Genomic DNA, 25,820 nt, shown 5'->3' on the forward strand with positions numbered 1-25,820 from the left:
AGGCAAAAAGTAAATGATAGAGGGAAAGGGACCAGAAAGGTAAAGAAGGATGACAAACAAGGACTGCTATGGGGAGTTCATCTTGCCTTCCCTTTCGTCATTATGGTTGGGTTTTTAAAGGGTCATCAGAATATGATGACCAAAAGGAAAAAATAAAGCTGGATGCTCTTGGTAGGTTACTTCAAGGAGATGGGAAAGAGAAGTGCTGGCAATTCTGAGCCATTTTCCTTCAGGGAACCCTCCATGTCTTTGATGCCAGAACAATGGACCCCAAGGCAAAGCTCCAAAACAAAGCACCAGTATTTGAATCACAAAACATTTTTTATTTATGACAAATTCCTTGAGGTTGATCAGTAAAATATCCTTTATGTATATTGCTAGGATTTCAAAATCATGACACTTCAACAGCTCATTTGTCTTGGAATAGAGAAGCAGCTCCCGGAGACAGGGTTTGTGTTTGTCCTTGGAAATAAGGACACATACGAGCTGGCAACTCAGTCTTTATTTTCATCAGCTTGCTCTTCTGCAGGCCCACACCGTCAGCACTGTGTGAAGAGTGAAACCAATAAAAATCATCTCCCTCAATGCAGGAGGCCAACTTAAGATTGTTTCTTGGCTCTGGGGCAAGTATCTGTCAGTCAGGATCAGGGAGGTTTGGGCTGCATTTAGCCAGGAAATCTCTCACACAGTGTAACTGGGAACTTAGGAAGGCTTTAGGCTGAAGAAACTGAGGCTCCCAGGTGGTAAGGCTTTGCTTCAAGCCGCCTTGAGTATGTGGCTTGCTGCACTCAGAGGTCATTAACTGAGACCCAGAACCAAGGGAGGAAGAGACCCTCGAGCGAGGGCAAAGCCACAAACTCCACCACCATAGGACCTTTGTCAAGGAAGTCATGCACCTCAACGGCGTGCCATTTTGTAAGACGCTAAAACTTCCTGAAGAGCTTTGACAGCAGCATAAGGGAACAGTCATCACAGAGAGGGAGTTCTCCCGGTTCAAGCCCAGACTCTCTAGCAAGGCAAGTAAGTGCTTCATGATCTGGCCCTAATTTCCTCTCCAGCTTCAATTCTTCTCTTCATCCAACACATTGAGCTTAGCTCCAGGCATACAAACTACTGGAATTGTTATCCAAATGTGATTTTCCAGATGCTGATCCTTCTGCATGGAATCTCTGTTCTGCCCTCACCCCCGACATCATTTGGAAATTTCTACTCCTCCTTCTTCAGGAGTCTACCTATATGTCATCCTCTCTCAAAGTCTTCCTAGATCCAATCCTTTCCCACCCCTTGTATTTAAAAAAGGAGATTTTATGATTATTCAGGTATGGTGAGACCAACAGCTCAGAATACAATTGCCATTGAAAAGATAGTTTGTTCCTCAAAGTTCCCAAGAGGGCATGCCTTGTCATGCAGGGTCACACAAGTTGGTCAGAGGGCAGAGGGGAATGAGGGGAAAATGTGGGCAAGAGTCTTTATTGGGGTTCCCATAGTAACAAGGGGCAAAGCAGGGTGAGCAGGCTGGGGATTGGCTAGTGTAAATAGTTTCAGTGGTCTCTGGGGTGTAGGGTCTGTCCCTAGATGCCTGTACCTAGCCCTCAAGTGATTATGACATGGGAATGGTGGCCCAGAGTGTAAGAACCTGAGCCTGAGGTTGGGGGTGCGGGGGAGGCATATCTGGGCTCTTGGCTGCTTTGTTTGCATAACGCATATGAGGCACATTTGCAGGAGTCCTTTACTACCTCTAGGAATTGGCTGGCCTGGAAGGAGCAGTCTCTGCTGGGTCAGCAAGGCTCCACAAGTCAAAATAACAGAAACATATGGTTAACACACCTACACTGTTTGAAGTGGTTAATTGCTCCTCTTGTACTCACCCTGGACTTAGCCTCTGGAAAGACTGACTGCTATTTGAATTGACCACTTACCTCTGTTTACTACCATCTGTAGCCCATGCGACTATAAGCTCATAGAGGATGGGGCTGTGTCTTTTTCATTGTTGAGAACGGCAGCAAAGTATACAGAGATCAACTTGATAGGCTTCCAGGTCTAGCTCTGGGTTCTGTGGCACCTGCTGAGGGCTGGGTCTCCTGGACCAGTCACAGCTCGTGGATACACATCATGGCCTCCCATAGAAGCCTCACTCATTTCACGGCACTCATCTTGCCCTTCTTCCTTAGGAACCCACTTTGCATCGTGCAAATTCCTCTCTTTGGGTTCAGAAAGCCAAACTGGAGGCAAAAACAAAGTTCTGTCATTTTTAGGTTCTTGATCTGTTTCTCCAAAACTAAGAAAGCAAGCAAGCTAACAAAGACAAAAATTTTTAAATAAACTTTTGTCTATTTTGCTCCAAAAGATGACTGTTTGTAGAATTAACTGTCAAGGGACCTCATGACATTTCCTGGCAGGATTTCTGTGTGAAGCTTTCAAGTAGTCAGTTTAATCCAAATTAGTAGGAGCTTCAGAAAAGATTTTTGGCCCAGCTGGGAAGAGGTTTTGTCCTGAAGTCTGCCAAATGCATAAGAATAAATAAAAAGATGGTAGAGAGATATTGGGATTTGGGTCCAACAGTTTTTAGTAAGTGAAAAAATCAAAACCCCCAATCTAATTAAAAATTTCCCCATTTTTGGCCTACTTTGTAAATTCTATGTTGCTTCCCCAAAGCTATTACAGAGTTATTTTAAAAAGAGAAAGGAGAAGTATTTTTAATTTTAAAAGAGAAGGATTAGAGTGAAAAAAACAAAAACAAAAACAAAAAACCTGAGTTTTTCCTTTTCTACATCCAAAGTCCAAACAGTGGCGGCCTGTGTGTTTCTTTAGCAGGCTGGTCATGCAAGAAACTAACAACAGCTCATCATTTTTTTAAGTTCTAACTCTATGATGAGTTACAACAACAAATGGAATGCATGCACCTATCTATGTGCATGGGTAGAAGCACAGGTAGAAGCACATCACCCCAAAGCCAGTGTTGTTCTCTGCAGCTTCCAGTACAGTGTAATGCAGTGACTTCATCTCATTAGTAATACGAGTATAATCTTACTGAAATAATTTTTGAATTGCCTGATCCAGTCTCATGGGTACTGGGTCATGCCAATTCTCTTTGCTAAACATACATATCATTCAGGGCGACAATGCAACAGAATGAACCTTAGAGCTGTAGAGTAGCTCTTGTCTCATGCAGGTCACATATGCAATCGTTCTCCAGCTGTTGGTCTTGAATACTCAACAGCCTGCTGTGCAGTTCTCTGTGCCTGTTTCATAGGCTTCTCATTTCCAAGATGTCCAATCTTAAACACTTGCTTTTTCCACCTTCCGGCTTGTGTCCTGCCATCCACCCAGTCACCCAGTTGGAACTCTGGACATCACTCATCACTCATCCCTGTGTCCAATCAATTGCTAGCACCTGCTCATTTCAACTTCCAAATATCCCACATTCAATCCTTACTACTACTGCTCTAGTTAAGATCATTATATCTCTAACCTGGATGGATGACTGCAGCAACCTTCTGACTAGCATTCCAGATTCTAGTCTATCTCCCTCCATTCTAAGCCACTATCACTGGAATGATGGTGATAGACCAAGCCTGATAATACCCACTTCCCACTGAAAATCCTGGGTGGGGGTTGGGGGCAGAAAGCCCTGCCATAATCTCTCTTACTTTGTTGATTCCCAGGTCACACACCACCCTTAAGTGATTCTAAATTGTACATAATTCCCTACACACCATGATCTTTCTATGCCTTTGCATCAACCAATCACCAGCAGGCAAGCCTTAGAACAGGTATAACAGGAAAAGAACTATAGCACACCTATCTGTACAGGGAATAGCAGTTACCATTAAAACAAAATAGGAATAAAAATTACATTTTGGGGGGGATCGGGAGGAAGATGGAAAGAGAAGAAAAATTAAAGAGAAATCAGCTGAAAATACTGGTTTTCCTGCTTCAAAATGAATAAAGCATACCAGGTAGAGGAGTCTTATTTTGGACAAAACAGTCACAGCTCCCTCTTCGGTACTGGTTTCCCAGCCTGAGGCTCAAGCTATTGATCACAAACTGTCTCTGAATTGAAACCCACCAATTACAAGACTTAGGTGTCAGACAGAGGACAAAATACTGCACTATTCAGAGCTAACTCTGGAGTGATGTACTAAGCCTTTCTGAGAAGGCTTGATAAATGACTGCCAGAGAAAACACCGAACAATGTAGAGAAAATTTCCAAAGCTCAAAAATTCCAGATGCCTGTGGATGGTAGGAAGCATGGAAAGTCTATCAAATACCTTGACTATCAGCCCATGGTTGAGTGGCTTTTGCAATAAAAGGTATAATACCATTGTCATACCAAATGGTCCAGAAAGCCAAACACGTGACACCGATTAGTTCCAAAGTGGTGTGGCTGAAGTCAACTAATCAGACTGGAACAGTAACACTGTAACCTGAGAAAGTGCCAACAGCAGTGACATACAACCAACAGCTCTGAGAGTGGGGGCAAAGATCTGAAATAATCGTCTGCCAGAAGTAGGCTGGCCAACACTCTGTGCGATGTGGTCTCCTTTACCGCAAAGCAATCAGGTCTACTTTTGGCAGGAGTCTCAAGTCTGGCACCAAATGGTAGCTCTGCATCAGAAACACAGTCCTTTACTTTGTGTCCTAGCCATACACTGGTGGATGTGCTGCCCTGTGCAGGACAGTCATGGCAATCTGGGTGCTGTTGACCTAGCCAACATCTTCATTCTAGTCGGTCTCATCAGGGAATGATCCAGACAGCTCTGTCAGCAGCCACAATCTGTTTCCACTGTTTGTAGCCCCTAAGGAAGTGTGTCTTTAACCTGCCAATTTGTAGTTTTCCAAGGGACAGACCAAACTGCAGGTCGTTAGCAACAGCCTGAGTTAGAAAAACATAACAAGGCTCAGCACAGAGGGTACTGGCTGAAGTAACGAAAACAGCTTTGAGTTCTGCCCATGGATCAGATCAACCACATGCATTTTCAGGTCAGTGTACCTGGTGCTGAGACTGAGGCAGCCATAGCAGCTCATTGAACACCATGGGGTTTTGGTTTGGCCAATCCATCGGTGAAAGAAGCAGCAGGCTTTTAGGGGAATCTCCTGATTATAACTTAAATGTATTTTTAAACCCTCCCAAATGAAACCTTTATAAATCAAAGACACCACTGAGCCATTCCCTTCATTTCAGGCAGTGGAATGGGGGATCAATTTTCCCTTCATGGATAGCAGCCATTTTTTTATGTAAATCCAAGATGCAACAAAGTCTAAGCCAGCTGCATTCTTGAATATACTAGTTCCATCTGACAAGTGAGGCTTGTTGGGTTCTTCTCATCTTGGTAATCGTGAGTCTATTTGATCCACTCCACATTGGAAGTATGAGGTTGGATGGCTCAGGTGTTCAGTTTTGATGAGAGTAGTTTGCTGATGGTGTTTCTTTTTCCTTTTCTTTTTTGCCACTCTTGGGGCATATGGAAGTTTCAGGCTAGGGGTTGAATTGGAGCTGCAGCTGCCAGCCTACACCACAGCCACAGCAACGCCAGATCTGAGCCTCATCTGCGACCTACACCACAGCTCACGGCAATGCCAGATCCTTAACTCACTGAGCAAAGCCAGGGATCAAACCCACATCCTCATGGATAACAGTCAGGTTTGTTACCACTAAGCTACGATGGGAACTCTGCTAATGGTGTTTTTCTGCTTTGGAGGAGGGAGAGGAAGTAGAGACCCTCTCTCTACCAAGGATGCTCACCCATCCACCAAGACAGTCTAGGATACAGGGTGTCAGTGCCTCCTTAATAAGATACACAGAAATGCAAGACTTCTAAGGCGAATTGACTCCCAACAAGTAAAAACTATAGAAAAATAATGCAAAAAGTTTGCTATTTGTGCTGGAAGCACTCAGACTTGTGAAGATATTCCAGTCCACGATTTATAAACAAACAAAATATAAAAGAGCCTTTACAGATTTTTAAGCTCACCAATACCAGCTCTGACCATCATGATCCATTTCACAAATGTACTCCTTAGATACAATACATGGGCAGTCCGACAATATGTGGGCAGTCTGTTAAAGCCCAAGCAAAGTACCATTTCATTTCCAATTTTAATTTTCTCCTCTGCCTTTAAAAAATCTTGACTAACTTCACACATAAGCCCAACTAATCTTCACTGCTAGATGTTAGACAAAATAAAGAGTTCTTCTGATAAGCCCTGAAGAGAGAGTCAGGAAGCCTTGATTAAAAGAGAGATTTTAAAGTCACTGAGGTCAAAGCAGATTCATTTTGGGTGATTCAGTTTGGCATCATTGTGATATGACTATCTTAGCAAGAACATTCAAATTCTAGAACAAAAATATACTAAGCACATCCTAATATTCCAAGAAATAAGACTAGCAGTTACACAAAGTGAAGCTGGTTTATCTTAACAGTCATCTATTAAGCCTATTTTGTTTTATGATCCCAGCTTCTTAAGAGACTGCCATGAGAATTTAGCCCTCTCCCCCCAAAAGCCTGTCTACAATGGCTCATGAAGGAAAGGATAAGAGCCAAATTCCAGGTTGGCCTCAGTTATGTCTAAATGTCAACTTGCTTATCCCACATAGTGAAGCATATGAACATCCTGAGGCAGACCTCTGCTTAAGGGAATAGGGTCAGGTTCCCTAGTAAGCTTTGGCCAAAGGATAGCCAGGAATGTGCTGTCTCTGATTCTATGGCTCGATAGAATCACAGATATGTTTATCATTCCGTTACAATTCTTTACACTCTAGACCTTATGTTCTCAAACCACTCTGTTTTAGAGAAGATCTCAGTGTTTTATAAAGTACAAACATCATCAGTCTAGTGTTATTGTGCTCATGTGTATGTTCTGGGTTAAGGCACTTTTTAATGTTTGGATTATAAACCACATTACTTGATAAATATCTGAGAAAAAAGGGAGTGGGTGAGTTGGAAATCAAAGTAGACTTCACTTATTCTATGAATACAATTCTTCTAAGAAGAAAGATTCTTACAAGCGTTTAGTTTTCTAAATAACTTTATAATGGAGCAAAACCATGCTCTTGTAAAAAGAGCCAAAGTCCTTATTCTGGTGTAATTTACTCCTTTTTGGTCAAACAGGAAAAATTAACAGTAAGGTCATCATTTCCTCAGCAACATCCACCTCCATTTCCACCCCTATGTTCCATGAATGAATTTATTTATTTATGTTTTATCTACAAAGGATTTTTTTCCCTGTACCATTAACATCAGCTTAGTTCCATTGTGCTTTATCAAGGGAGATTAGAATGGCATAGAAAGATCACTTCCCTGCAAAAGTGTCACCTCCAGTGTCCAGCAAATAAACATTGTTTTATTACTCTTCTCTTTGGATTAGCAATACTTGATAACACTTCCAGCATGGGTTAGTTTTTTAACCCAAAATGACTAAGGCCTTTGATTCAAGAGTCAAATTTGCTTATATTGGCATCTAGATAATATAACCTTAACATCTAATTTCCTGATGTTAAACAAAAGTCAAGGAGTTCTCCTGCAGCACAGGAGGTTAAGGATCTGGCATTGTCACTGAAGTGGCTTGGGTTGCTGCTATGGTGCAAGTTCAACCCCTGGCAAAGGAACTTTCTCATGCCACAGGTGTGGCCAGAAAAAAAAAAAAAAAAAAAAAAAAAAGAAGCCAAATTCCTGATTCTTTCATTGTAAGAGTATAAAGCATATTACCTCAAAATTGTCTGTCCCAAACTTTTAAAGCCTATTTTTCATCCAGTAACATAAACACATTTAAAAGCATCTGTGCATCTGTAATGCACCTCGTATGTGAGCACAAACTCTACTTTTCCCTACCAACCTTGAAATAAAGTCCGTTTGTTGTAATCACCACTCTTCTTAAACATGTAGGGAATACCAAATTTTAAGTGAGTTTTCTCCATAAGGAAAACAGTGGTTACACTGACTTACTGCCCAGAGTTTAAATGGTTTGAAAATGTTTTATTGCTCAATCTCTGTATTTAAAGAATTAGTCATAAGGAAGTTAGTGGCAAACTGGCCCAAACGTGGGTCACCCAGGGCAGGAAGCGGCTAGAAACCTATAGCAGATTTTAAACTTTTTCAAATCTTCTGGCCACTTTGGCTAAATACCTCAAAAGACCACCTACTCCACTATTCCTGCCCAGCTATCAAAGCAGAGGAAAAAAAAAAAAATCCGCCAGAATGGATAGGAAGGAGGTTGTTTATGATCAAACACCACCAAGGTAACTGTCTGGATTTTATGGATGTTTTAATATACGCCAGAAACAAAATTACAGATTCCATCATATTATAACCATTATATAGGCCGGCCCACAGACCACCTAGGGTTCACTCACAAATTATACTGTAAATTCTTACCACAGGACTACCTAACATGCAGACATTTTACTGGATGATATTTCTACTGGTAAGTACATGAGGAATATACATAAAACGAAAGCTATCCTGGAACTGTTTCTCTAACTTATGGAGAAAATGATAAAATCCTGATGCCAAAAGATAAAATCTCTCTTTTTAGAATGAGAGGATGTGTAACCTCTGCTCTAAAATCAAAGTTGGTTGAAAGTGATTGGGTTTCTTTTTCACTTCTGGGTACCAATCTTAAAATAACTGCACAAATTCACACTTTGAGTCTAGTGACATTTCAGAAATGGGAGACTGAACTTACTGATACATATGAAAATGAGCCTCACAGTATTGAAGAATTAAAGATTAGAAAGCCTCCATTAGTGAGTGGTACTAAGACAAAATTAATTTGAAATATTTTTCTAAATGTTGGACAACTTTCAAGAACTGAGTAACTAAAGTGAATGCTGTAAATTTTCCAGATCTAATTTATACTAGTTTTTGCAACAACCAAAAAAATAAAACAATGTTAAAATCTCATATTCCAAATTTAGTCAGCTACAAAGTTTCAAACCCACTCCCCACATAACCTCAAACAATTTTAAATAAGATGGCTTACAACAGAAATACTGAAAATAAATCATCCTTGAATACTTTTAGATTTTCCCCAGTGTACAAAATCACATCCAGAAACCCAAACAAAACAATCATTGAAATGTTTGAGATCGGCTGCTGAAATTCAGAGCTGCAGGATGAGAAAAGGAGGAGAACTAAGCAGATGGTCTGCTCTCTCTCTCTGCTTGGGCAGCGCTGGTCTTCCAGAGGTCCTAAGCTCTGCATGTTCAAATTGTGAGCCCATAAAAGCCAGCAGTAACACTAATGTAATAATAATAATAGTATAAATAAAAATAGGCTCTGGTTAGAAATAGAGGATTCGTTTACTGCTGCCCTGCTGAGGTACTTTGACCACCGAAGGCAGGAAAGCTATTAGCATCCTGAATTAATGGGTATGGTGGTTTCCAAACAAGATATTTTCATGATGGACACAATGTAGACTCAGCAAAGTTTCTCCTTCAAGAAAAATATAGCTTCTATTTCAAAGAGCTCTGATTAGACCTAATACCATTAGGGAACCATCAAGGATTTGTGTTGTTGTTACTGCTTTTAACTATCGGTTACTTTCTAAACCAAAAATTGTGGGTAGTTAAGTTGACCGACAGTCAAGGTTTAGGAATGCAGGAGCAAATCCAAGGTACAGACGAGCTTCAGATGTGGACAGGCCTCAAGGAGTTTGGAATCTTTTTAGGTTGTCAGGTCCTAGCCTTTCTCATTATCACCATTATCACTGTTATTACTTGTCTGGGATTTATAAATAATAATTCATTTCCTTCATCATATCCCCCCTGAAAAGCACTGAATACTACACAATTTTAGGAATCCTCAATAAGTTTTATTAGTGAAAATGTAAATCAATTACAATCAAAGACCAAATTAAAAACATCTACTTAATGAATAAACTCTCAACCACTATTAACGGCCTATAACATATCCAGCATATACATAACGTATCTGTTTAAAAAATCAATACTATTAGTTCCCTTTGTAAATTAATTACCAAAAATATAACTGTTTTCAATTTCCATAATACTTGAAAATATAAATATAAATTAAGTTCAAGAGACCACATACAACAAAACAGTCTGTAAAACAAAGCTAACACTAAAAGAATTGCTGACTTTGTGGCATGTATTATGTTATATAAAATTATTCAAAACAGTACATGGTTTCTGTATCTTATACGAAAGGTCACATCCCAGATGTCTTTTCTATCGAATCCTTATTCTTTCTCCATTGTCAAAATCTTAATTTTCACTCCTGGCTAGACTTTTCTTCTTTGGCAATCCTTTTTGTTACCCCACTGAAATATTTCTCACGGAAGGAATTATGACCTTGGTATGGCAGAAAGTGATCACTCAGCAGATGTGAATACTGGTCCCGGTTCTGGTTGGTCGGAAAATACAGAAAATAAAGATGTTTGAGTTATTTCTTTAGTTAGCCTGCAGCCAAAGCAGTCACTTTACGCGAAATCTCTCTAGTACACATTTGTTTTCTTCTACTACCTGAATTAGAAATATACAACCAATTTATATATGTATCATGCTTGGGTATCCAAAGTGTTTTTACTTACTTCGTTTGATCCACAAAGTCCTCTGCATAAACTGCACAAATACTTTTACTAGGAAAATGGAGACCCAGAGAGGGCAAAAAGAATCATCCCAGGCAACAAGTGGAGACAACCACATGCATCTTCCAATTCCTAGTTCAGCACAAACGGAAACCATCTGTGACCATAAGAATTATCAAACAAGGAAGCTTCTACTCCAATGGTGTGTGCAACAAATTACTGCATCTGTATGATGCCATACAGATCAATAAAACTGGTGTGGGCTTATTACCATGCTAAGTTAATGAAATAAACTATTCCTGGCAACTTTAAGTAAATTCAGCAGATGAAGATACAGGCTGAACAAGGGATTTCCTCTCTTTCAGTCTTCAGAGACAGGTGAGGACTAGTGCTCAGACTGACATCTGGAAATTGGAAATATTAACGTGGGTTAGAATGCCATGTTTCAGCTTAGAAAACTGAGGAATACACTGAAATATCAGCATATCAGCCGAATGTCACTAGTCATCTCAAAATAAAATTTCACTTCCCATGTACTCCTGTCAATTCATATTTAATTGCACATGGATTAATGTGATTTTGAGAGTAGGTGTGGAGACAATTAGAAAATATGAAGCCTAATTCTTTATCCTGGTTTCAGTACTAAAAAGGTATCTACAGATATACCTGGATATAACAATCCTTAAAATATTTTTGTATTTTTTCTCATTCCTGTATGAGGTGAACACCCACATTCTCTCTCATACTCGATTAGTAAAAACCAAGGTTTAGCAAAAATAAGGTTGGCTGATTTGTTTATTCAGAAATGATTTTGCCACAGAATATTTTTTAATCATACAAAAAACCAAATCATTAAACATGACCAGATTTTCCGATTCACTTCTTTTTCTTTTCTTTTTTGTCTTTTGTCTTTTTAGGGTTGCACCCACGGCACGTGGGAGATCCCAGGCTAGGGGTTGAATCAGAGGTGTAGCTGCTGGTCTACACCACAGCCACAGCAATACCAGGTCTGAGCCATGCCTGCAACCTACACCACAGCTTGTGGCAATGACAGATCTTTAACCCACTGAGCGAGGCCAGGGATCAAACCTAAGTCCTCATAGATCCCAGTCAGATTCATTTCCGCTGAGCCACGATGGGAACTCCTGATTCATTTCTAAACAAGGATGGCTACTTAAATTTCATAGCACTAAGCATATTACAGTTCCAAATTCTCACAAGCACAAACACAAAAATGCCAATGGTTACTAACTTCCAAGTTATACATAATTCCCAAGTTTCCATTGTGGCTAAGCAGTAACAAACCCAACTAGTATCCATGAGGACGCAGGTTCAATCCCTGACCCCACTCAGTGGGTTAAGGATCCGGTATTGCCATGAACTACAGTGAAGGTCGCAGACACGACTTAGATCTGGGGTTGCTGTGGCCGTGGTGTAGGCCGGCAGCTGCAGCTCCAATTGGACCCCTAGCCTGGGAATTTCCATATGCTGCAGGTGTGGCCCTAAAAAAAAGAAAAAAAAAAGTTATACATAATCACCAAAAGATAAAAAAAAAAAAATGATCTTGTCAATCAGTAGTTATAAAGTTAAAAAATACCAAATGAAAGTAATATTCACTGTGTATTTATTATGGGCAAAAAACTGCATTAAATGCTTTATATGCACTATGTAATATAAATCCATATCAGCTCTAAGAGATAAGTACATGGTTATCACTATCTACAGATGAGGACTTTTTTAAGAGTACAAGCCCAAGATAATAAGATGGTAAGATACAGAGCTACCTGACCCAAAGACTACACTCTTTAACTATAACATGATGACTTTATTTCCCAAAAGAGCAAAGTTTTTCCTCAATTCCAGAAGTAAGAGTATCATTGGGAATAAACATGTAATGAACTAACCTAAGTCTTTGATAGAGGAGCTGCCTTCCCAGAAAGGAAGAGAACTGGATCAGAAATGCTACCAACTTAGTTCTACTAAGAGGATTATTTCAGTGACACAAAATTTTCATTCTAAGAGGATACATAAGGGGCCATGGGATGCCTGAGAGTACCATTACCCTAGGAGTACAGTCAACTCGAGAAGAGGACACAAGTCTGGTCCATATCTCAGAACTATACCTGGGAGAGCAGTAATACAGAACAATGGTCTAGCATTTAACCTCACCTTGTACATTTCAACTTTTATCCAAAGTATGACTGAAGAGTCATAGGAGTGGAAGGAACATGCCATCATTGCTACTCCAGGTGTTCTACATTCTGCTCTATATCAAATAAGACCACCAGAACACGAGCCTACTTTCTTAACTACCCTGGCTTAATCCTGGCAGAAATATCTTTACTTGGTTATATTTAAAGCTATGTCCAAATGCTGACATCTTCTGCTATATTACTTCTCACAGCTCTTTGCATCATTCTCCAGTAAGTCATCAAAATCAGAAACCTGAGTCAAATCACTCTCTCCCTTTTCCTCTTATATTTAGTCAGTCCTAAATCTTTAGGCTTTGCATACCAACTCTCTCAAATCCACTCCTCTTCATCCATAATTCCCATACTACAGTTTAAACCTTCCACATCTCTCCTGGCTTTTTTTTTCCCCCTAAACAGCCAGTTGCTCTGTCTTCAGTGGAGCCCTCTCCAGTCCATTCTCCATAGGGACACCAAATGCAAGTTATTCAAATGCAAATCTAATATACTAGCATTTCTGGCTAAAATCCAAATATTCCTGGTTCAAACCTTCCCCAATTCTGAGGCAATTCCCTTAATATTTGGGAGTGAGATTCGATTCAATTCAATGAGTTTGCTGAATGTCCTCTCCTCTTCTGTACAAGAGGGATCAGAACATTATCAGGCAGAGTTCCCATCATGGCGCAGCAGAAACGAATCCGACTCGGAACCATGAGGTTGCAGGTTTGATCCCTGGCCTTGCTCAGTGGGTTAAGGATCCAGCATTGCTGTGAGCTGTGGTACAGGTCACAGACATGCCTCGGATCTGGTGTTGCGTGGCTGTGGTTTAGGCTGGCGGCTACAACTGTGATACAACCCCTAGCCTGGGAACCTCCATATGCTGCGGGTGCGGCCCTGAAAAAAAGACAAAAACAAACAAACAAAAAAACAAACAAACAAAAAAACCACTATTAGGCAATAAGATCCTTCCCAGCTCTGCCTCCAGTCCTCTATTCTCTCTTTTACCCCTCTAAGCAATGAAAGATCCCCCCTACATCAAAATGCACTGCAGACTATGTCACAGAATGTCCCAGGACTGCAGTGGTGAGGAGATAAGACAGGACAGAAACGTGTGATCCCAGCATGCAAGCTTAAAAGGTAGAGGCCTGGTAAGACAGCCAAGGACCAGGACAGGCTGGGGACCAACTCAGGCTCAGTTGCTCATGTGCCTAGCGCACCTAAACTGTCAATTACATAGCTCACTGGAGAAAGCAGGAGAGAAAAGCTGAAGCACAATGGACAGACTGAAGAAAAAGCTTAACAAAATAGCTTGCTTTGATTTAAAAGATATAAATAGGGCAAACTGATAATAAAGAAGAGGATATAAAGATCGGGGCAGAGACTGAGAAGGAAAAGCAGAAGCCTGGAGAACCCAAAAGTAATGATTAAAACCTATATTAATTAAGGATAATCAAGAAAATATGTACTACTTATGACATTCTTTACCTATAACATTCTTTATCTGAATAACTTAGACCTCAAGATTCCCTGAGAAGATAGCAAAAGCAAAATAAGCCCCTAACAGACTATATAGTCAGTGCTACAGGGAACCAGTGACAGAGAAGTACATGCTGCTGGAAAAGTGGGGAAAGACTACTAACCTTAGAAATGCAACCTCTGGGGCAGGGGTTGGGGGTGGGGTGGAAATCTTATTTATCTCCCAGGGAGTAGAGAAGAATCATTGTGAGGTATGCATTAGGGTCCTATATTGGAAAGCCTTCTTCGGAAAGATTGATTGCTCCCTGATTGTAAAATAAGATATTCACGACAAAAACTCCTGGAGAACCCAAAGCTCCAAATCTCTCGAGCAGCCAGGGATCTGGCAAGAGTGGTTCTATTACGGGCAGCATAAGTTCTGCTTCAGGGTAAGCCAGACCCTCCAGGGATTTTGACTACCATTTTCATCTAAGTGGAAAAGACATGGTTCATAAATTGTTCCACATGAAACTTCATTTATGGCCCACACATTATCACATACATATCATACATGTAAACAGCATACCTATGAACAATATGCATTTTAAATATACTCTGGGCCATATGAAATATACCATTCAGGGCATTCAGAACTTATGTTACCTCGATGCTGAAGTAAACGGTAAATCAGTATTTTTTTCTCTTTTCTCTCTCTCTTTCATCTTGTCTTTAGTTTAGTTTGCCAGGGCTCACACTTGAGATGATGATATTCAACTCAACATATTTTTCATCACCTTTTGATAACTCTTGTCTATTCACATTCCCTGCCCATCTCAACCGAGAATATCTACAGATTTTTTTTTTTTCAACTCAGTATCTCAAAGGCTCAAGTGTTTACTTAAAAGGAGAAGAGTGTCCTCAGCAACACAACCCTTGATGTCCCTCAGTAACTCAAGCTTGTCTCAGTGTTTGAGTTATGGTTTCTCTAGCACTTCCAAATCTGTCCATCACTGTCGGTCACGAATCATCTATGTATCATAAAACCTGAGTTGTGCCAATTTCTGGTAAGCAAGAAAGAAATACTTCATGGAAAATAAAAACACACAAAGAATTAGGAAATGCCAAGAAAGAAAATGATGGTAATATAAGATTACAGACCACCTTTCCCAATTTTCATAACTACTAGTTAAATTTTGGCGCATGCAGTAGTTAAGGAAAGATGAATAAAATATTAAGATTGTTGATTACACTACCATTTATCATTTTTATAACCAGAAATTAAGAATTTCTGTAGGAAAACTTGTCTTAGCTACAGATGGCTACATAATGGAAATATGCAGCTTTCAGACTTTTTAACCTTGTTAAGATAAACAGCAATTATAAATATGACAATAATATATAAGTTCTGATTCAAGAAAGCAACTGATATATATTTACAAACTACATGTTTTACTTATTTACATATTTACTTAATTTTCTGCATCTTTCCACAGTAGATTATCTTAATTTTGCAGATACAGAAAGAGACTAAAAGTGTTTAAATAACCTGCCACAGTCACACAGCTGGTAAGCAGTATTGCCAGAATTGCAGACTAGATCAGACCTCACTTTTTTTTTTTTTGTAGAAATTACATCAAAACAATGGTTAAAGAGTTAACTTTCCACATGGTAGATTAGTGGGTCATTCAAAATGGAGTTTGACATTTAAAGGACATTCTTCACGGAACAGCAACATTATGGTAGCACAAATTTCAGATTTAAACTTTTAGACAGAACCCCTTTAACCACTGTCCCACCCAGCCAATTTCCTGTCCTATCAGTACTGCTAATTCTAAACATAAACCACTCGAGGAATTTTAATACACTTGCCAAAAAAAAAATCAAAGGAAGCCTTGCAAGTGGTAGTGTACTTTTATGTGTACACTGCCCTCTGCTGGATGAAGCAGACAAATCCTTCCAGTAGTATTCACTGACAGTTCATAAAGCAGAACTATGCATCCGGCAGTCAGTCAGAAGCACTCGGTTTCCCTTACAGTGTGTGAGTCCTAATTGCTACAAGCATCTACAGTCACATAGCACCAACATGATCCAGATGGTCATTTTCCTTCAAGAGACATTTGCATTATTCACACTATATCTTTTTTTTTAATGTGGAAATACATAAATACATATTTACCTTAGTGATTCTAAAGTCTATCATGTCATTTACATCCAACCTAGAATTGCAAGTTATTCTCTGAAAAAATAACGTCCATAAACTAGACCTTATTCAGGTTAATCCTTAATTTTTTTGTAAGATTTTTATTTTTACTATTATAGTTTATTTACAATGTTCTGTCAATTTCTGCTAACTCTAGATCAAAAATAGAGCGTGAGGAGTTCTCGTGGTGGTACAGTGGAAACAAATCCAATTAGAAACCACGAGATTGCAGGTTTGATCCCTGGCCTTGCTCAGTGGGTTAAGGATCTGGTGCTGCCATGAGCTGTGGTGTAGGTCGCAGACTTGGCTTGGATCTGATGTTGCTGTGGCTGTGGTGTAGGCCCACAGCTATAGCTCCAATTGGACCCCTAGCCTGGGAACCTCCACATGCCTTGGGTGCAGCCCTAAGAAGCAAAAAAAAAAAAAAAAAAAAAAGCATGAAAAAGAACAAAAGAGTCATTAAAAGGAAAGTACTTTAGTCACTTAGAATTGAATAAATGTTAACGTAAAGGGGAAGAAATCCTGAAGAAACAAAACTGTATGTTTTGTAGTAACATTTGAAGCTGACACTTTAAATGGAGCTAATGTCACTCTGGATTATAACAGGAGAACACATATATATAAAAGCATTCTCAAACTGAGCATTATAGAACTACTCAGACTTTAAACAACTGAAGATTCTCCACTGAGAACTCCACTTAGGTAAAACTGTCCTCTGATGACTGACTGCCTTCTCCCCAGAAATCTGCCATTCTTTGTTATCATCTCCTCCTTAAGCAGAAGAAGGTGTTACGATTTTCCACAGTAAGGCGATTCAGTTGCTTTTTTGGTTTGTTTCTCATGAGAAATGAGGCCTAGGTACCATAGGATTTAAAGTATTTGTGTAATACTGACTTCTGAAGAGTAATGTCAGGGTAACGATAAAATCCAATGTATTTTGAAACAGAAAACTTTTGGCTTGCCATAACTACCTTTTGATTGTTTTTATTCTAGAGGGGCCCAAACAATCACTGAACTGTTACTACTCATTCCATAAATATTTATTGAGTGGTGAGCAAAACAGTCAAGCTGTGTGAATTCACAGAACTTTTATAGTAGCAGGAAACAGACATTAAACAATACAAACATATACTTACAGACTGTGATTAAACACTAGGGAGAAAAGAGTACCATAAGAATATAAGGAGACATTACCTAGATGGGGGAGAAGAGAATGGACAAGAAAGGCTTCCCTAAAGAAGTGACATTTACCTGATATCTAAAGGATTAATCAAATTTACTCTTAGAGACAGGGGAAGAAAGCACTCCAGGGAACACAACCAGGAGGAAACACAACATGAGAAGACTCAAACTAGAAAGCGGTAAGTACACTTTGGGAGCTAAAAGCAGGCTAGTGCAGCTAAGGCCTGGAAAACTAAAGGGAAGGTGGCATAAAATGAAAGTGGAGAGAAAGGCCAGAAGTAGATCAGCCTGGCCTTGAAGGTTAGGTGAAGAATTCTGAATTTTAGTCTAAATTCCACAGAAAGTTACTGATGACTTCTAAGCAGGGGAATTTCATTATCTATTTATATTCTGAAAGATACTCTGCCTACCGTACAGGAAATGCAATGGTAGGAGAAACTCCAGAAACAGGGAAACTAGATGGAAGACTAGTGAAGTAGCCCAGGAAAGCAGCACTGCACCATGTCCTTTGAGAAGTTGGGGGAAGGATAAAAATATATGCAAGAAAACTACCACCTACTTTTTACCCCAAGACAGATTTTGAAAAATTATCCTTAACTCCTGTCTCCCTTTCATCAGGTCCTGCTACACCTACTTCCCCTGAAACTCTCAGTTCCACTGTCTCACCCCCAATCTCCAATTTCTACCCTTCCTAGTTGACAGCCTCATCATCTTTGTATGACCATGCCAGAAGCCTCCATGCTGGTATCACAAGCATCTTTCCACAACTCAAATTTGCCTGCATATTAAAGTCTGAGTGGCCTTCCTAAAACAAGAACTTCTGCCACCCTCCTAACTCCCATCCTCAGGGCCTGCCATGGTCAACAGGATTTGAAACTCTTTGGTATATAAAGACCTAAAACCAGGCAAGCCTTTGGCTTTCCTCTTCATCTCCAACCACTCCTCCCCCAAACACTTAGTATTTTAGTCATGCCGAAATATCCCTGAATGCACCCAAGCCCTCTCATGTCTCTGTACGTCTGCTGAAAAATGTTGGCCTCTTGAGTCAATCACCATCTCTCCAGGAAGGTGCTCTCTGGTATTCACAGGTCACTACAGAACCAAGCACATTCCGTTGGAAGAGTTGGGCCATCGTTTCTCCAATGTGCAAGTTCTCTAAGGATAAGGACTGTTTTATTAGTCTGTTCAGCCTCAACACCTGATACAAATGGTTCCATAAACACATGCTGAGTGATAAAAGCCATGGCTTTCCCCTCAGGGAACAGGTAATGAAGTCAGAAAGAGAAACACACAAAAATATACGGAGTTCCCATCATGGCTCAGCGGAAATAAATCTGACTAGTGTCCACGAGGTCACAGGTTTGATCCCTGGCTTTGCTAAGTGGGTTAAGGATCCAGCGTCATCGTGAACTGTTGTGGTGTAGGTCAGAGATGCAGCTCGGATCCAGTGTTGCTGTGGCTGTGGTGTAGGTCAGCAGCTACAGCTGTGACTGGACCCCTAGCCTGGGAACCTCCATATGCCACAAGTGCAGCCCTTAAAAAAAAAAAAAAATTATACATGATTGTAAAAAATCAGTAAAAGACAGTTTTCTTTCTCTTTTTTCCTAGTACCTTTTCCATTCACTCTCAATACTAACATCCTTCTTTACAGAGAAAATAAAGGAGTCATCAGGTATGAATTTCCTCAACTTCCCTGCCCCAGTTCAACATCTATAAGAAACTGGATTCCCCTTGCTTAAGTCTACAGTCTCATCTCTCACACCCCTCCCTTCCCATATTCTAACTAAAGTCAAAATTCTCTCAGAGAATCCCTTTACTGTCCAAAGAGTTAACTCTCTCTTTTTTTTCTTTTGGCTATGCCTGCAGCATGTGGAAGTTTCCAGGCAAGAGAATGAACCCGCGCCACAGAGGCCTGCAGTGACAACACCAGATCCCCAATCTGCTGTGTCATAAAGGAACTCATAAAAGAGTTATTTTTAAATAATCCCCCAATAATATACCTAAGGATTTATAAAAAACAACTTATAAAAATCAATTTATAAAAATTTCTGTTTGAAATCAAGAGATTTTTTCCCTAGAAAAGTATCACTTTAGGGATGAAGTTGAAAACCATTTAAAAGAAAACCAAAGGACTTCTATTTTAATTATAGGTCAGGTTTAAGTTGTCCTTTTACTTACTGACAGTTCCTGATAATGAGATAATGATTTCTTCTACCTCACCAGTATTAACCTTAAGTCATTTATATTCTCAAAAGTGGCAGCTGTTTATACAAAACAGCAGTTTCACTGCAAACACTTGAATACAAATGGCTTATGAAACTTATTCTGTGATAAGTGGAAACCAATGATGCTATCATCATAGTAAAAGCCATCAAACTGGTGATGCTCATCTTATTTTGTCAAGGAAGACTTCTGGATTCATGAAACAGATTAGAGGTATAATATACATTCTTTAACAAGGTGAGAGGAAGAAGGCAAAGAGATGGAAGAGGAAAATAGTGAGTAGATTTTCCTTCTTGTATATTAGCAGAGAGTGAAATGAAATATAAATGACAGTGCTGAATATAATGGACCTCAGTTCAGCTTCAGGGTAATTACCCATGTCCGGCTTTTGTTTAAAAATCCTGTTCTCCTTATCAAAGCTTCCCACTGTTCTACATCTGGTACTAGACAGTAGCTATAGAAACCACTTGTGCTAAAGTTATACAACCCTAAACAGCACTAGGCCATTTCCAAACCAAGGACAAGCAGGTCAAAAGTCTGGCATCCAATACTATTAAGGGAAACCTCTGGCATTATTCTTAATGGGAACAAGGTAAGGGTTAGAAATCTTCATCCCTAAATTAGGCATTTACATATAATCTGTACTTGTAAAAAAATTTAATTGCTCTGCAAGATATTAAGTTACCTAAAGCCTGTCAAAATATTTTAATAGATGTAAAAATCTCCATATCTAGAGTTCTGAAAATGAATGACATTTAATGACTGAACTTTGATATCTGGCACTCAACACATAATTTCTTTGTAATTGTAAAAAGACCATCATGTTCTATTTGTGCTATCACAATGATACAGAACCATGAGTACTTTCTACATGCTCCCCACTAAAACCTACAACTTCATGCAATTCAAAACTTAACCTCAAACATTAAAACACAAGCCAATACACAGGATAAAAATGTAATGACAGCTTATTAGTTATGATATCTAATAGTTAATTAAAGTTGAGAAGAATCTTATGTACCCTAAGCAGCAAAGGGTGAGTAATAGATCAAAACATGCAGAGACATGAACATACCTACTCTCTCGCTTTAATTTGAAGACAAGTCTTTTCCTTGGTGACTTTTTTTTAAACTGTCACAATCCATTAAGAGGATAACTAATAAAAATACACATGCATTTGTATAAAGATCAGAAACAAAATTACTTTGATAGCAATGATATTACAAAGGAAAGCAAGGAAGTGATTACCATAAAAGTCAGATTAGTGATTACACCTGCAGAGGGAGGCGTTTATGATCAAAAACAGCCACAAAAGAGGGTGCTTCAATATGCTATAATTTTGACCTTGGTGGTGGTTACAGAGGTATTGGCTTTATAATTATTCACTACACTGTACACTTAGGTACTGGGCAAAAAATACACATTAAAAATCTCAGGGTTGGGTTCATGGTGGGTTATGTGAGAAGACACAAGTTTGGGTCTGAATTTGCTCAGTGGTTAATGAATCTGACTAGGAATCATGAGGTTGAGGGTTCAATCCCTGGCCTTGCTCAGTGGGTTAACGATCCAGCGTTGCCCTGAGCTGTGGTGTAGGTCGCAGACACGGCTCAGATCCCACGTTGCTATGGCTCTGGCATAGACTGGAGGCTACAGCTCCGATTCGACCCCTAGCATGGGAACCTCCATATGCCGCAGGTGCGGTGCTAGAAAAGACAAAAAAAGACCAAAAAAAAAAAAAAAAAAAAAAAAGAAGAAGAAAGAAAAAAAGAAAAACACTAGAAAGATAATTCTAAATTAGATAACTATATGATAAATAAAAAATACAACCCCCCCCAAAATGTGTTATTTGAAAATTATAAAGGAAGCTCTAGAGGATTATGCTGACTCTGTACATAAACTTCCCATTTCCCTAAACCAATCATGCCTTGGACTCCCAGATGATACTGTATATATTTCAACTGACTTCTGCCTAAGATTCTATAACAGCAGCATATTAAAGCCTGCTTTACTGTCATGGTTTGAAAATATGAGCATTAGAGCTGAAACATTAAGAGGAATGTTCTCTCTGCCTTCAAAGAACTGATTTTTCCTGCAAATAAAAGAATCATATCCAAATAGCACTGTAAGTAGAAGGATTCAGGTATCTTAAAAGGACTTCTTAGAGGTAGTAGGGGATAGACTTTTTGCTTTCTTCTGGTTTACCAAAAACAGTAATTTAAAACTATTATGATAGCATTATTTTAACAAAAAAATCCAGTTTGGCAAAATCATTTAGTTGTAGAAGTATAAAAGAAAATGTCAAATGACCCTCTAAAATTTAAATTCAAGGAAAAGTACCGCTAACAGCAAAAGCAATTCATTCAGAACTAAGTAGATGATGTGATCCTTAAAACTGAATTAATATTATAATCAGCATCATCAGATTTCTATCTGCTCTTATAAGCCTCTTTCAAATATCTCAAGTTGAAACATTTTTTTTTTTTTTTGTCTTTGTCTTTTCTTAGGGCCACACCCGCGGCATATGGAGAGTCCCAGGCTAGGGGTTGAATCGGAGCTGTAGCCTCCATCCTACGCCAGAGCCACAGCAGTGCCAGATGCGAGCCCTGTCTGCAACCTACACCACAGCTCAGGGCAACACTGGATCCTTAAGCCACTGAGCGAGGCCAGGAATTGAACCTACCACAATCTCATGGTTCCTAGTCAAAATTGTTAACCACTGAGCCATGACAGGAACTCTGAAACAAAATTTTTACATAAAAAATCTTCCTTCTGATTTGCAATACAAAAAAGATTCTCTTGCTTTCTCCAGCTTTCACCATTGCTCTCTCACACACAGAAAGACACACACTTTGATGGTAATGAAGACTGTATTAAGACCTAGACTGAGTTCATATCCAGCTACCATGTTCTCACTTAGTATCACCGTCCTATTTTTCTCACTGATAAATGAAGTGGCACATATTTCTACCAGGAATATTATATGATCGAAATACTTCATACCTAATTCTCATATTTCATACCTAACCTCTAACCTTTAATTGCTCTAATCAAAAGGAAAATACCCAACTGTCCTGGCAAGAGATAGGCAAAAAACAAAAATATTTCAGAAAGAAAGATCAACTGGAAGAAACCACCTTTAATTCAAATGGCTGCCAAGTGAAAAACAACAACATTAATCCCGGGAAAGGTTAACGCATAGTGGAAATAGGCACAGGTGTTACGTCAGCAAAACACCAGTTTCTGATCTGCAACACTACTGTCATTCCACTATATAAACTTCTTACACAAAGATGAATTTCTTTCACTTCAAGCCAATTTTAAGTCATTTTCTCAGACAAGTGAACTCAGTTTCTCTTCTCTCCCTTCCCCATTTAAAAGACTGTTGTTATAAGGTTCATCTTTTTTTTTTTTTTCTGCCTCCACAGCTTCAAAATCTTTCAGTCCTCTAGTAAGTTTCTCAATGTTGCCCACTGTCCATTCTGATTAATGAAGCATTCATAGGCTTCATGTTACTGGACTCTTTCATTCAGTCCAAAATAAAACATTAAATTAACTTTCATCACCTGCCACTATGACCTCCCAATATTCCCTATCATCTGAACTATATTAGCTAGTTATAAAAAAATGACAACTGATTCAGACAATAGCATAACTTTAGCTTAATTAATGTCCATATGATATCTAAAATTAAACTTGCCTATACCTCAGTACTTCTCAAATTACTAGCAGTGTAAGGGAGCATGTCAAGTAAATAAGCCACAAAACAAGCAGGGCACATGATAAACCATTTAGTGCAATGGCAATTTAAGATAATTTTCTTATATTTAACCAAGTACTAGAGCATATAAAAGTTGCATGAATGTTTTTCAAAAAAATGTCAAGGAAGTCTTGAAAATGGCTGTTTTGGGTACACATTCATTTGTCCAAGTATACTGGTATAAAACATCGAGAGTATTGTTTTAGGCAACTTTCACTGAAGACAAACTACTACCCTTGTATTCTGAAATGTTCTGGACAACTCATATTCTGAACACGTGCTGATCTCTAGAGATCAGCATTTTTCTCCTATAAATTTTGTATGACAAAAATGTTTTACAGGAGTGACCACAACTACATATAGCAGCATCGACTACATGTTCTCTCAATAGGAAAAATGAGTCCTAGTAAAACAAATCACATTTTTCTACCATAACCCCATGATCAATGAGGAAAGACTATCTTTAAAAGAAACTTGTTACATGCCACTCAAGAATATCTGCCTTTTAATCTTGGCATATACTAAAGGTAGAATTGTGTTTTGATAAAGAGGCAACATGATGTAAAAAAAAAAGGGACATAGAATTTCAGCTACAAAGAGGAATTTTGGTTTCAAATTGGTCACTTCCTATTTAAGTGGACTGGGCTAGTCCTAAGCCACTTTCTCATCTCTAACATGGGCAAAATAAGGTCAAATGGATGTGAAACCTCTGTAAAAAATAAAGCATTATAAAAGTGCTATTTATCATTCACTTAGCTTTTGGACTTCATCAACAGGGAATAATGACAAAAAAAAATGGTTTCTCTTATCAGGCATCTTCATAAGTTTAACATGGTTAGCGAAAATTTTCTTCCTTATTACTAATGTTCAGTAAGTCTAAAAACTATAGCCAATGATGTAGAGATAAAAAATTTTATGAAATATCTATATTTTTAGATAGTTTTTTCATTTATAGCGTATGTTTATATTTTAAAGGCGGGGGGAGAGGGAGAACACTTTATAATAACATATCAAGTGGGCCAAAAGTTATACTGAAGTTAAACTTAACAGTGACAAATCAAAAATGAAGAGACACAGTATACAAAAGTGTAAAAATCTAAAATTAATAGTCTTCCATTGCCAAAATCAACAACACTGAACAAGGTCGAGAATAATTTGTTAGATGTGTATGAGAACTGTTTGACAATTTCATGTCATCACTTGCATTATAAAGGACCGGAATCTTGCTGCAATTATATACACTCCTTTCCATGAAAACAGAAAGTAAAAAATGAAGTAATTAATTAAAAACAAAAAATGATTATTTTAACATGACAAAGTAATTTCAGTCATAATAAACACATACAAGTTAAAACTCACTGATTAAAATTGATTTTATAAAGTGAAGACCATTTCAAAAAATTACTCAAGCAATAGGGTTTTGCCTTGTTTTATAAATTAATGTGGAAGGACAAAAGTAAAATGATAAAAAGCAACCTAACAAAAATGAACACTGCCTTGAAGACATAAATAGATATTTTTCCAAAGACGACATACAAACAGCACATGAAAAGATGCTCAACATCACTAATTATTAGAGAAATGCAAATCAAAACCACAATGAGGTATCACCTCACTCCGATTAGAATGGCCATCATTAAAAAGTCTACTACTAATAAATACTGGAGAGAGCATGGAGAAAAAGGAACCCTCCTACACTGTTGGTGGGAATGCACATTGGTACAGCTGCTATGGAGAACAGTATGGAGGTTCCTTAAAAAATTAAAAACAGTTATGGTATGATACTGCAATCCCATGCCTGGGCATATATCTAGAGAAAGCTCTAATTTGAAAAGATATGTGCCCCCCATGTTCACTGCAGCACTATTTATAATAGCCAAGACAGGAAGTAACCTAAATGTCCATTGATAGATGAATGTATAAAGAAGATATGGCACACATATATGCACACTCAATGGACAATTACTCATAAAAAAGAATGAAATAATGCCATTTTCAGCAATATGCATGGTCCCAGAGATTATCATACTAAGCGAAATAAGCCAGAGAGAGGCAAATATCATAGGATATTGCTTATATGTGGAATAAAAAAAAATACAAATGAACTTATTTATAAAACAGAAACAGACCCACAGACCACAGAAAGTAAACTTGTAATTATCAAAGGGGGTAGGGATAAATTGGGAGGGAGGGAAAAATTGGGCGGATGGGATTAATATATATACACTACCATACATAAAATAGATAGGGCCTACTGTATAGCACA

At 38.7% G+C, this 25,820-nt stretch overlaps 1 protein-coding gene across 8 annotated transcripts in view; it reads right to left on the bottom strand.

Moving 5' to 3' along the window:
* The window catches only part of TRMT11 (tRNA methyltransferase 11 homolog), a 71,223-nt gene continuing 45,721 nt past the window's right edge, over positions 319-25,820 (bottom strand). For 5 of the 8 annotated variants that reach the window (XR_002343018.1, XM_013992584.2, XM_001928661.5 and 2 more), the window contains one exon: positions 9,792-10,364. Coding sequence is in view for 6 of the 8 variants with exons in the window: in XM_013992584.2 (XP_013848038.1) it covers positions 10,233-10,364 (132 nt within the window). In the remaining 2 variants the exon portion in view is untranslated. Of the gene's footprint in view, positions 2,223-9,791; positions 10,365-10,551; positions 10,681-25,820 lie in introns of those variants that run through there. The other 3 variants (XR_001305933.2, XM_013992582.2, XM_013992581.2) reach the window with 3 other exon arrangements.

This window comes from Sus scrofa, chromosome 1 (genome assembly GCF_000003025.6).
Source record: "Sus scrofa isolate TJ Tabasco breed Duroc chromosome 1, Sscrofa11.1, whole genome shotgun sequence".
Lineage (NCBI taxonomy): Eukaryota > Metazoa > Chordata > Mammalia > Artiodactyla > Suidae > Sus > Sus scrofa.